This window comes from Colletes gigas, unplaced genomic scaffold, assembly GCF_013123115.1.
Source record: "Colletes gigas isolate AHSC1104 unplaced genomic scaffold, ASM1312311v1 Colletes_gigas_Sc00004, whole genome shotgun sequence".
NCBI classification, from domain to species: Eukaryota; Metazoa; Arthropoda; class Insecta; order Hymenoptera; family Colletidae; genus Colletes; species Colletes gigas.
The window spans coordinates 9,760,954-9,774,789 of NW_025106633.1; the positions used below are offsets into that span (position 1 = coordinate 9,760,954).

The 13,836-nt window shown below is 41.9% G+C and overlaps 1 protein-coding gene across 2 annotated transcripts in view; it reads right to left on the reverse strand.

The window, feature by feature from the left end:
* The window catches only part of LOC122405064 (DE-cadherin), an 88,583-nt gene extending 86,323 nt beyond the window's left edge, over positions 1 to 2,260 (reverse strand). For both annotated transcript variants that reach the window (XM_043409548.1, XM_043409550.1), the window contains exon 1: positions 1,785 to 2,260. In XM_043409548.1, coding sequence (XP_043265483.1) covers positions 1,785 to 1,878 — 94 coding nt within the window. In that variant the 5' untranslated portion in view covers positions 1,879 to 2,260. The remainder of the gene's footprint in view (positions 1 to 1,784) is intronic.
* Between the last annotated feature and the right edge of the window lie 11,576 nt (positions 2,261 to 13,836).

Sequence of the window (13,836 nt, forward strand, 5' to 3'; positions counted from 1 at the left end):
GCCCTGTACCCCTCCGTTCGTAGCGCAAATTATTATTGGCCAGAGGTTAAGATAAAATCCATACTAGTAAACACTGAAATAAATCGGGAAGCGTGTCCCGTGGTTAAAAATACAACGTGATCGAAACCTGAAAAAAAAGCTTTCCTCTCGATGGTCGGTTTGATCCCCGCAAAGAGGGCAACGTTGCTCGACAAAAATTCTTGAATCGGCCTTTGCCGCCTGACATTTTGCATAATCCAGATCGGCTTGTTTACGTCCGTTCACGGTCCAACGTCTTTGAGAATCTCGAGCGGCGAGGATAAAACAACGAGAGAAAAAGAAAGGGGAAGCCATACTGCATCGCGCGCGCACGACGCCGCCACCGTTGCTGTTGCTGCAGCTAAAGCTGCATTCTTTCGTGGGAAGGAAAAGAGCAGGAACGACCGAGCTGCCGTGGTGGGGGAGATAGAGACCAAGGGGGGACAGGGGAGAGGGAGAGGGAGCGAGAGAAAAATCCGAGGAATGTACCAAGAGAGCACTTTGAAATCGGCTAGCAGTGGTTTAAGATTACGCCGAGTAAGGTTCTTCGAAGGCCTCTCGAATCTCCTCAAGCCGAATCCTTATGAGGCCAACTCGACAAAATGGAACGCGACCCTGATTGGCTCGATGGAGCCACGTCCAAACGAATCTCGCGTCGATTAACGTTAATAAAACTAACGTACGTCTGTCTCGATCGGCTTCTTGCACCGGTAACGAAGATACAATAATCGCGAACGTGCCTACGGGACCCTCATACGCGAGTGTCTTCTCCCCGCAAACGTGGAAAAATCACAGTAATCCAGCTTTTGTATTCTAACCTACAACTGCTCTGAAAAAAGAGTGTAAAAAAATTCCTGTCCAGCGACAACGTGCTTTATCTCTCGAGCGCGACACGTTCGTCTTTAAAGGTAACTCGTAGAACGCGATGGTAAATAATGCGTTGTCGCGAATAAAAATCGAAATCGAATCCTACGTGGAACGCGTGCTTCCAGCGAGCCTTTGGTCAAAGTGTTCTTTGCAACTTATCGGACGATCGTCGTTCCCATGAATTTACAATTTTACGACAACGATGTCTTTACGAAGGAGAGAAGACGTCGCTACGCTAAAAAAAAAAATAAAGACACCGCGCAAACATACGAGTTGATTTTATATTCGGAAATTCCCACGAGCAAAGAGGCACACCTTTCTACAAAAGTAGCTTACAGTCTATCGCACCGAGTAACCGTCCCCGGGTTTTCTCAGGGTACACATTTCGTATCGCTCGACCCGATACCTTGCTATCCGATATCTTTCGCCAAGAAAAATAGAGCCGGGCTACTGGTTTTGGATTACGAAAGTGGAAAGAAGACGTGGTTCGCGCGTCCATCGACTTATTGCATTCCTAGCCGAACAGCATCGACTACGTCTTGTACCATCGGACAGGTGGTTGAGTATCGCGACGCGTTTCGAATCGAAAATTTCGTTCGAAAGCAAAGGCGCGTACAAGGGATATAATATTCCAAAGCGCGGAGGAGCTCTCTCGGTACTTATGAACGAGGCCTTAGGCCCCACTTTGCCCCACCATTATTGTACGGTTGGCCTCGTCGACGCACTCACAAACGACCGCGCATGCGCATCGGGGATAAAACGTTATAAACACATGCACCGTTCTTGGGCGCACACAGACGCCCGAGTACGTGCAAACAAACTCACGGATACGACGGTATGAAACACGCGCTTTCAAGACATCGTATATTAAGTTGAAAAATTGGATATTCCAAACTCACCGAGAGTTCCGTACAGCAATAGACACGATAACAAAAGACGCCGGGGCCTCGCCCAGGCCCGTACGATGCATTCGCCAGCTTGCTCTCGCGACATGTTTCTTTCGTTCTTTCTCCGGTTTTCGCCTTCTTGGCTCGATGACCGGCCGTAGCGAGCACGCTCTCGGTTTTCTTTCCGTCGTTCTCTTCGTATCCACCGATGCGAACCGTTTTCCCCGTAGTTTCAACAGTCACTAAAGTACATCACCGACGCACATGGTTCCCTCACGATCCCTCCCACCTCGGACTTCTCTTTATCCAAGGAAAAACAAAACACACGACACACTTTTGCCCACCTGGAGGAACTACGAAGACGTCGTCTGGACGCTGATACCGAGCACAACACGCGTGAACGCTGTCCCGAAGACCGACGCCGTACAAACGCGCCTACCCGACTGAACGACGAGGACGCGCGATTTGTTCGCGGTACCCTGGCTTGCTCGTTGCCTGCTGCCTGCTGCCCGCCTGTCTTCCTCGCCTGCCCGTCTGCCCCGAATACTCCTCCTCTCTCGCTCCCTCTCGTTCCCTTCCCCTCACCGATCCCTTCTACGCGACGACCTACCGCCAATGCCCTCTCCGCCCCGCCGACCCCGCGCTACCAATCCCGTCGCCAGCATACAAACAGACCTCTCTCCCCACCGCTAACTACTTGTTGATCTTCCCTCAGGAACGGCAATTCCTCCATCGAACCACGCGCTTACCTTTTCCCTACCTTTTACTTACAATTTTTATTAGGTTAACCCAAATTTTCTACATTGCTTGAATTTATTTCCAATCTATATTTCTTTCCATTTCCTTCGTTAGTTATACAGTAAAAGTATTCCAACTTTTACGATCATAACGTTCGACTAATTGAATTAAAGCTTTTTATGTAATATGATACATATAGGATGTGTCCTAAGACTACACGAGTAAAATTAGAAAATAATTCAATATTTAATTGGAACAGCGTATCAGAAGTGGTTTACGAAAACTATTTAAACTCTGACGATTGCGGATTTCCGAATACCGCGGAATGTAAACAAACGTTATTTGGTTTGCTGGTAGTTGGCCGAAAGTAAACCGACTAAAAATGAATCGCAAGGAACCCGAAACAGGCGAAGTAAGGGAACTGGTATCAGGAGAATAATCCCTATTATCGTTTTGACCGTGTTTCGTTATTTACGGATTTCATGAAACAGCGATCAGCGAAACAATACACGAGCATTAATAAAACATTGTTTATCCGCTTCCATCGGTTAAAACGTCTTCGGAATTTCTCGTTTCAAACTTTCGTTATACAGTGGCCCGGTTTTCCGAACAATATTGCGTTCAATTTTCACTTTATGTGTTAAAACAATTTTAATGAGGCAGGTTAAAAATAACGGCAATTAATATATACTAGCTGTTGCTTCGCTTGCTTGCATCCGCCGTGAAATCGTTTCTGCGAACGGAATATCTTGTTTTGTTTGCGTACCAAAAATTTGTATATCGAACCAATGCGTAAATTTGCTTTCTATCAAATTATAACACGAAATACAATGCCTCGTGCAGGAATTTTGCAATTCTAAATTAATTTCCTTTGGAACTGGAATACTTGGACGAATACGACGATCGAAATTGTGTTTTATTCAATAATTTACGAGCCGGAAAATAGACGATTTCCTTAAACTGGAACGACCCGTCGACCAATTCCAAAAATCCACCGACAACATTGAAAACGCAATTGTCTGTAAAATGCACTTTATCGTGACCGTTGCGCGGAGCAAACGTGGACATTTTCCCGAAAGGCGGAGCGCTAATAACTCGTAGACCTGAATCGTATCCTGCGGTGTCGTATCCCGTACACGTTTATGGCTCGGGAATTACTATAATTATAGTGATTTCCACGCGAATTAGTACCCCTCCCCTTATCCTCGTTCGTTCTTCAGCCTCTGTCCCTCCATTTTTTCTTTTCCTTTCCTTTCCATGTCTCTTCGCGGTTTTTTTTCTGTACCGCATTAGACAGAGTAGCACGTAGTTGCGCGGACCAGTCGATTCGACCGCAAGATTCCTCGCGAATAACAATTTCCAGGAGTCGTCGTCGAATTCTCGCGTTTCATCCTCCATGAATCCACGCTGAAACGCCGACGATAAAAAACGAACGCACGTTGATCGAACAGAAAGCATCCTTTCTCGAATATACACGGTGTTCGGCCACCCATGGGAAAAATTTTAATGAGGGATTCTAGAGGCCAAAATAACACGAAAATCAAGAATATCAACTTCTTGACTGAGCCTTCGTTAAAATGTTATTAACAATTAAATTCAAAAATTTCAAATCGTTCTGGAAAAATTATTTTTGGTTGCGGGGGTCAATTACAATCATTTTTGGTGAATAAACATAACCTCGAAATCCTAACCATTTTCGAGAAAAAAATTCGTGAAAGTGGACAAATATTTCGACAAAATTAAAAAATTCAAATAGTCTTGAAAAAATTATTTTCGGTTGCGGGGGACAATTACAATCATTTTTGGTGAACAGACATACCCCCGAAATCCTACCCACTTTCGAGAAAAAAATTCGAGTAGATACTGAAATTTTTAGACGAAATTAAAAAATTTCAAATTATACTAAAAAAATTATATTTAGTTGCAGGGGTCAATTACAAGCATTTTTTGTCAATAAACATAACCCTGAAATCCTACTCACTTTCGAGAAAAAAATTCAGTAAGGGCGGAACTTTGAACGTTAATAACTGTTTAACAAAGCCTCCATCAACAAATTGCTATTCTTGATTTTCGTCTTATTTTGGCCTCTAGAATCACTCATTAAAATTTTTCCCGGGGGTGGCCGAACATCCTGTATGCAGTCGGAGCCGCCGGAACGTTTCGAACGTCGTAACAGCCCGATGTCAAATTACGTAATTGACCTTTGCATCGGTTTCAAGACCCACGACGACGTTCGCGATCCTTCGATTCTCCTGGAGCTAGTTTTAATTGAATTCCGCGGGATCCAAAATCAAACTCATTAAAATAGTAGAGGTTCGAGATACCTGGCAGGCGTTAGACGGAGTACGGTGTCCTCGAGAAAGGGAAAGACGTTGACTAAATTTACCGAACGAACTTGGACGCCGATCGATCAACGGCTTTCATACTTTTTCGAGGGGTGTCGTATTTATACGGCTATCTCCGTATTTCAGCGAGTCTAACAGCCCGCTGTTTATACAAGACACGCAATCGTCACGCTCGCATATTCGGCCAGTTCTCGAATCGAGTTGCATCGATTTTTTTTCTCGCGGTAAAGTGCCAGCAAGGTTCACGAATACGCTGTAAAAAGGTCAGGGAGCCGTACGAACTTTGTAAACGTTGGCAATATGTACTCGAAGGCGGGGAAGAGTTCGTGGCGCGGGGAGGAATTTGCGTACACCAGTTTCAAACTATTTTTCGATCGCGATCGAGGAGTTCCAAGTGTCGTGGTTTTCCACTCGAAACGGTGTCGAGCGAGGAAGTTGGTCGATGAGGTGGCACCTCCGAGGAACCCCGAGCACTACGTATTCGTCAACGAGCGAACGTGTCACGGAACCACCCGGGTTCCTCCCACTTCCGTCGTGTTCTTCACGGAAACACCTCTCGCTAAAGAATGCAATCGCGTCATCGACGAGTCACGGCGCGAGGACAGTTAGATCGTTTCGAAATTTTTCTACGAAATGGTCAAAGTAACCCAGTAGTAATTTCTAGACTGCGGATGTTTATGCATTTATGGGGAATTTTAATTCTCAAGAAACTACAGAATGCACTTAATATACTAAAATACGAATTATTATATTTTAGGGTTGAGACAATCATCTACAAAGCTCCCATTTTATTAATTCTATTAATACAAATATTAGTAATTTCTAATAAAAATTGTAAAAAATTTACTCGACAGTTTTCTCTAAAGAGAATCGATAAACATTTTTTAATTTCTTTGGTACAAATAAATACACCCCGTGTAGGTAGTTCTAACCTTGAACACGCGACGTTAATCTGTCGTCTCGGATGGTTTCGAGGTTAGGTTGCTCGTCTCCGGAGCGAAGAATCCACGATCCTCGAATTACAGTAATGATTCTTAAGAACGTTTCTATTCTTTCCAGCTGTGGGGGATCCCCCTTGCAGCCAGTGAAGCGTGACAGACGACGCTAAAAAAAACAACACGAGCTGGGGTGTCGTCGACGATTTGTAGAAAAAACAATGCTTTTTTTTTCTCGCTCGTTGTCTTTTTCTACGGTTGTCGACAAAAAGTAAAGGCGACTCCGTGGCTGGAGGACACCGTTTCTATATAAATGTCCGCCGGTGTCGAATTTCGACGTTCGTTCGAAGAATTATTACTGTTCCCGGGTACGGGGAATCGCCGGAACGAATATCATCGCCAGGATCGAAACGAAGAAGTTCCACGGAGAACCGTCGGAGCCGGGGTGCACTCGATCGAAAGAAATAATTCACGGGAATATTAAGTGCGCCATCGAAGCGGCCGATAATGGGCCACACCTTTTCACGGCGCGAGCGATAAGGCATAAACCACTGGAGGATTCACGATCGATTGCTGGTTGAAAATGAATTAAAACGAACGGAACGAAACGCGCGCGCGGAATTCTCGTAAATTTAAGCCGCCCGGTCTCTCTATGATTTCTCGACTCGTACGCCAAGTGGCCAATCCTTTTTACGCCAATTGTTTGCACGCGCGAACGCTAGGCGTCTCTGTTCGGAAACATGAAATCCGAGTCGGTTAAAATTTCCAACGGAAACGTGACACCCTTGCATCGAAATTGTGACAATTTCGTACGTATTTTTCGATAAATATCGGCGAACGACTCATTTAAAAGTCAATTATTTGGAATATAAATAATAACGTAGGCGAGTGTAACCCACCGGTTGCGTGAAAGATGAGCTATATAGCTATTCGATAATTATTGCGATTTATTCGAAACATTGTACAATGTATATGTTACATTTACTGGTTTACAACTGCATTGAATTAATTGTTATTCGCATTCGTTTCATCAAACGTTAAGGTTCAATTTTCAAACGCTTGCGGCAATGAAAGCAATTCGGAATACGTACGGGTCAATTGGAACAATAAAACCTGGGTCAAATGTAACAGTGTTATAATTGACTCCAAAGTTTAATTACTTTGCAATACAATCGCAGGCAAATATAAAATTTCGATTCCCATGAATATTTTTCCCTCGATTCCAATTTCTGCCGGCAATTTTTTTGTTGCCCGCGCAAATATCGTAAAACTGTAAAGAATTATCTACTCTTTCGAAATTTCGCTTTTTAAAAACATCCGATATTTTGTATCACGTTTCTAGATCCAATTAACCGCGTCGGAAGCTTTGACGTATAATAACGGGTATAGCAACGATCGAGCTAGGATTTCGAAAATGAATTTACGCGCACGTTAACAGCAAACAGGCTATATAAGACAAAATATCCCAACTCGTTTGATCGACTCTCTACTTTCGGCCGAATTCGATTCTGCTTCGTAAATTACATTCGGTATCGGGTCCGAACCTATTTTGATTTGCATATGGCGACCGCAACGTGCCATCGAACTGCGTGCAAACGCTATTTGCCGCAGCACATTTCACCCTATCGTCCCGGTCGTGTCTGCCGAATGGCTGTCAAAAAAAAAAAAGAGAAAAAAAAAGGAAATAAAACAAACAAACAAGAGTCGGTTTAAAATTCAATCTCTGCCGGCGAAACTGCCAACGTTCGTTCGATATTCTCTCGTAAATGTAATCGCGTCGCGTCGCGGGATGACTTGGCCTAGCCCAGCAATTCTGATCGTTTTCCGCCTAAACAGCAAACGCTCGGATACATACGCAGAGTCCATCGACCCGTAAGCCCATTATCGGTCGTATTCCCAAAGGTACGTTGGTCCAACCCCACCTCCCCCACGTGACCTCTGTCACACTTTCTCCGAAAGCCATTTTCACGCGAACAAACGTTCAGTTAGTTAGCTCCTCGAGCTCAAACGCAGGAACCCTCGAACAAACAACTTCTAACGCCCGAGTAACTGAAAGGAAGGAGGAGCGGTATCGAGCTAATCAGACGTAGGGCTGGTCCACGCGTTACCGTTGGAATCTGTAATTACGATTCGTAATTGGGTCCCCGTTTCCGGTGTTTTTTCGTCGCTGCCCTACCAACGTTCGTTACGTTCGGTAACTACCCTGTCGCCTAATTTGCGCTCCCGTCCCTTGCTGTCTTCGACTTTCATTAGTTGTGAAAAATAACAAAAAAAAAGAAAAAAAATTTAGAGCTCGCGTGGGCGTGTCGGGAGGAACGACCATTAGCGGTCTCGTCGCAATTACGCGCGTGAAATTTTTTAATAACTTGTCGCGCACCGGTCGCTCGTTTATTTCGTAACGCGCGTTTGCCTCCCGGCGCTCGTGGTCGTTATTCTATCGCCTGCTATTTTTTTTTTCCCCCCTCAACCCTTCCTCCTACGTTCTCGTTAAATTGATCGAATTAGCCCAACGAGAACGATACATCAACGCGCGGGTCGACGATTCGAATCGCGAATTAGAATCGAATCGATCCGAAACATTTGCATTCGAACCATAAGACGAAGATGAAAAATACAGAGTGGAACGAACAGCGAATGGATCGGGTAAAACATCGAATAAAACCCGCCGCCGTGAAACTCTCGTCGGCTGTAGATGAGAACGATATTCAAATCCCTATACTTTGTCGCCTGGATTATGATTTATGAACCCCGACTATGCGAACGCTGACACGAGCCTCTCGATGTGTCAAACCTATCCCGGTTCTCCCGGGAGTTTCCATTTATTATACTTCGTTACACGCCCGCCCTCTATCCATCTTCGTCCTGGAAGCGTGCTCGCGTTCCTCCGCGAAGATCTTTCCCGTTGATTTTTAACTAGGAACGAAAGCACCGAGTAAACCAAAAAACCAAAAAAAAAAAAAAACCTAGAAAATTATATTACGGATCCTACATTTGTCGCGCAACCACGTTCGATGAGATACAATTTCATTTTCGTTTTCATTTCTTTCTTTTCGATTCTGTAAATCGCGTTTCCCCTTTATTGGGAACGTTCTCCCGAGACTCTTCATCCATTTTCACGTCGCTGATAAACTTGTCGCGGACGGAACACGGTTGGAATTCGCGGGCACCATAAATCAAAAACGCTGCACACCGCATAATTCTTCAGAACGCTTAAAAAGTTTAAATCGAAGAAACGAATAATTCGTCGTGCTTGGCGCGATTCACTCGGAATTTTTCAACGTGAAAAATTCCTATCTAAACTCCTTCCTATCTTTTTCATTCTTTTTTTGGAGGGGGGATTTTTTCGATTCCTCCGTCGGGAGAGTTTCTCGTCGACAAAAAGTTCCGCGCATTATGGAAATAAAATCTGTCCGGATAAAAATCGCCGTTAAAAGGCGACTCGATAGCGAGAATAATCGTTCGAAAAAGTACGCAGTTTTTGCAGAGGATGACCCGGTGATTCGGCGAAGGAATAAAATAAATGATGGCCACAGGTTAACGATAATAAATATTTTGTCTTCAGCAACCATTGGGAAAAAATTTAATGGGAGATTCTAGAGGGTAAAATAAGACGAAAATCAAGAATACTAATTTGTTAATTGAGGCTTCGTTAAAAAGTTATTAACGTTTAAAATTTCGCTTGTAGAACGGTAATCAGATAGTGGTTCTCACTAGGCTGTCGATAAGTCGGTAAGTACAGTTTCTCATACCGACTGAGAACCACTAACAGCTGTTTACAGATTTACGTTCTACAGACGGAACTTTAAACGTTAATAACTCTTAAACGAAGCCTCAATTAACAAATTAGTATTCTTGATTTTCGTCTTATTTTGCTCTCTAGAATCTCCCATTAAATTTTTAAGGTTCGAGACCATTCCAGAAGGCGGGATAATTATAATAAAGTGTTGATAGCGTGGCGATATTAAAAATATTCGTAGAATCCTACGCTCTCAAGAATTACATTTAATCGAGAACCGTCGAGAGTCGAAATTTTTGGCTTGTAATTTGTTTTCGAACCGCGACCGCCATTTTTAACAGTGGAACAACCCGTGGCTTCCATCGTGAATTGAAATCCGCAGCTATATTACTCCGAATTACCGTATATCATCTTAATTCAGAAAGTAATTTCTTTTCAAGAACCTGTACATCATAGAACCGAGACACGCTTGGCTCGTACGTACATGTACGCTACCGAGTATACGCGAAAGAATCTTTTGAAAGCGACGACATTGAAGCAAGGATCCCCGAGAACAGAGAAATCCAATCTCGATCGTCTTCGTTCTCGCTGAAAATAGAAAAGTAGGAAACTTTACGGAAATTTTTTACCGATATTCGCTTCCCCGCGTTTTCCACGCCGAGCAGCATCCATTTGGCGAATATTTCGGAAAAATATTTCAATCGAATCGTCTTATTTCCACGGTACCGTGGGCCCCGTCGAACGTGATTCGATGGATTCTCCCCGTCGAGCGAAACACGCTCGTCGACGATAATAATTATAAGGGGAAACGTTGAACGATCGACGAACGAAAGAAAAATGCTTGCAGTTGCTTACGACGGGTGGGGGAAAAAAAGGAGAGAAAAAAAAAAAATCAATGTTCGCTTTCGGTTGCACAATGCCTTTGAAAAGAAGTAACGAAACGTGCGCGGACGGAAAGATATTACGTTATGAACGCACAACCGAACATGACGAATCAAAGCAGGTTACTGTTTGGCAAATCCGATACGACGAATCGACTGGACCCAAGTAGTCACGCGTATACCATCTTTCGACGCACAGTATACAGGCTGTTCCTGGGAAAAAATTTTAATGGGAGATTCCAGAGGCCAAAATAAAACGAAAATCAAGAATAGTAATTTCTTGTCTAAGCTTTCGTTAAAAAGTTATTAACAATTAAATTCAAAAATTTCAAATCGTTCTGGAAAAATTATTTTTAATTGCAGGGGTCAATTACAATCATTTTTGGTGAATAGATATACCCCCGAAATCCTATGCATTATCGAGAAAAAAATTCGAGAATGAGCCTAAATTTTTCGGCGAAATTGAAAGGTTTCAAATCGGTTTGGAAAAATTATTTTCGATAGCAGGGGTCAATTACAATAATTTTTGGTGAATACACATACCTCCGAAATCCAACCCACTTTCGAGAAAAAAAATCGAGAAGGTGTGAAATTTTTGGGCGAAAAAAAAATTTTTCAAATCGTTCTAAAAAAATTATCTTCGGTTGCAGACGTCGAATACAATCATTTTTTGTCATTACACATACCCCCGAAATCCTTCGCACTTTCGAGAAAAAAATTCCTGACCGAAAATCTAATGCGAGGTCAGAAATGCACCCCCGAAATTTCATGCGAATCTTTAAAATGCCATAACTTTTGAACGGATTGGGGGATTTTAATGTTTCAAACGGCAAACAACGCGTATTTTGGTGAAGAATATGTAGAAATTCTAAAAATATTCAAAAAATTGTTCCTTGATCCCGCAAAATGAGAAAACCTCATAAGAAATGGTCCAATTTTCAAACGGCCATATTTTCTACAATAGTGAACGTATCTCATTGAAACTTTTTTTTAAAGTAGAGCTCATCGGTAGCTACAAAAAAGTATTAGACAACTTTTCTGTAGGGCGTCAAATAAAATTACTAAAAATGAAAAACGAATTTTGAAGAAAAATCGACAGGGGGTAGGTGCCTAAATTTTTCGGCAAAATTGAAAAGATTCAAATCGTTCTGGAAAAATTATTTTCGGTTCTGGGGGTCAATTAGAAACATTTTTGGTGATTAGACATACCCCCGAAATCCTACACACATTCGAGAAAAAAATTCAATTAGGTGGAGAAATTTTTCGACAAAATTGAAAAATTTCAAATCGTTCTGGAAAAATTATTTTCGGGTCTGGGGGTCAATTAGAAATATTTTTGGTGATTAGACATATCCCCGAATTCCTGCGCATTTTCGAGAAAAAAATTGAGTACGGGCGGAACCTTAAATATTAATAATTTTTAAAATATTTACCATAAAAATATAATATAAAAATATTTTATTTTATAGTTTATAAGATAAACTACCAATTTTTACTATGTCTCACTCTATTTTTAAATTTAAACAATCAATTTTAAGTGTAAACAATGTTACAAAATAGTTTAAATACTTTTTTTCAAAAATGAAACACATCTCGAAACCTGTACGATTACAAAAGATTATCGTCGATCTAATTCCATGGAAACGCAATTTTGTACCATAGTGTCATTTTCGGGAGCCATTTTGATCCATTTAGCAGAACTAGATTCGATAGTTCAGGTATTAATTGTTGAGATACGAGGCGCTCGTTGTGCGTCGCGATTCCAGATTGCCATATATTCGATCGCTCATATTTCATCGACAGAGTTACTTGTTTACCGAATTTCTATTACGCGAATGTAGTTAATTAAATCGCGTATTTCATTAATGGAACAATGATATTAATGTACAGGGATTGGAATTATCAACAGAGGGGAGAAGGTAATCCGGCGCACATTACGGAAATAGCTCCGTCGATTCACGGCTAACGTAAAATTATGTGCAAAACGTTTGTCGACGTCGAAATTGAAAAGTGATGGATCGAAACCGCGAGATAAAAAAAGAAGAAAAAAAAAAAAAGCACGTTTATAATTGAGGCGAGGCGGAAACCGTGCACGCCCGAAATATTTCCATTATTTTTTGTCAAAAATGGATGTTGTCCCCACCTATTATGATTTCTTTTTCATAAAAGCAGAGAATAGAACTTCGAACAAAAATTTGAGATATTAAGCAAACAAATTTTATTCCAATATAGGGAATAATCTGAATTATAATTATATAAAAAAAACAATTATGGAATTTCTTTCAATGGCCCCTGACATATTCAGCGTAAAAATTACTCTCGATGACATGTTTTCGAGTAGCCGGACAGGACGCGAGGGAGCAATTTTGGGGCCAAACTCGTCCACCGAACTTAACACCGCTCGATTTTTCCTATGGGGGGCATTAAAAGATATCGCGCACGGAAAAGGACCAACAACCTCGGGAAATATGAGACGGAAGTCCGTGGCAGCCGTATGCTGGAATGAATCCAGAAATTATTACCTTGTCCAATAAGTTCCCGCAGTTTTTGTTTCGCGAACAATTAAAGCCAGATAAAAATTAAATGTTGTCTCTGTGTTCGTACCACTGCAAAGCCACACTCTACCTTGTATGGTTTTTTCCGTTTGGTTACGTTCAAAGTTTCCTCGTTTCGACTTCCATTTTGTTATTTTTTTTCCCCTGTGAATTTTTAACCTACGAAGCGCCAACTTAATAAATACGAACATTCGCCTACCGAAAAAGATTCCGTCGCGAGAGAGAATAACTCGAGAACGGTTTGAAAGAGTATAATAATCCATTGCAAATTGCACGAGTACGATCGAACAATTAATATTGAACCGTACCGCCGACGACTTCGTCAATTAAATAATACCCGCTGAGCGGAACAGTGAAAATCGTCAACATTCTTATCTACCAAACTCTTCGAGGGCCGGGAACGCGGTCTCGTTAAAAAATATTTCTATGATTCCCTTTAAAACGTTACACAAACGTTAATTGAATACCGGGAAGGGGGTCGCGAACGTCAAAGAGAAATATGTATATATAAATCACGAGCTACGAGCGATTCTGGTTACAGAAGAAAGATTAAAATGTTTTTTTTAATAATAAAAAGTGGCACGAGCTTACTGGACAATCTAATAAACGATGTCCACCGTGACGCAGCAGTTCAGAGACTACGATATTGCATCGATGTTTATGGTAATCGTTTTGGGCATCTATTCTAACCTAATAGGGTCCCGTACGCGTTACGATTTTCGCTACCAAGAATTCTAAATGTATTCCAGTTTGTTGGAAATCGTCTAAATAGTCGGATAAGCGTCTTTTTAATAATAAATCTTAGAATAATTAAAACGTCTGATCCAACCATGACCGATCTTTCGTTCTTTGTGCAATTCGTACTTACAATTAG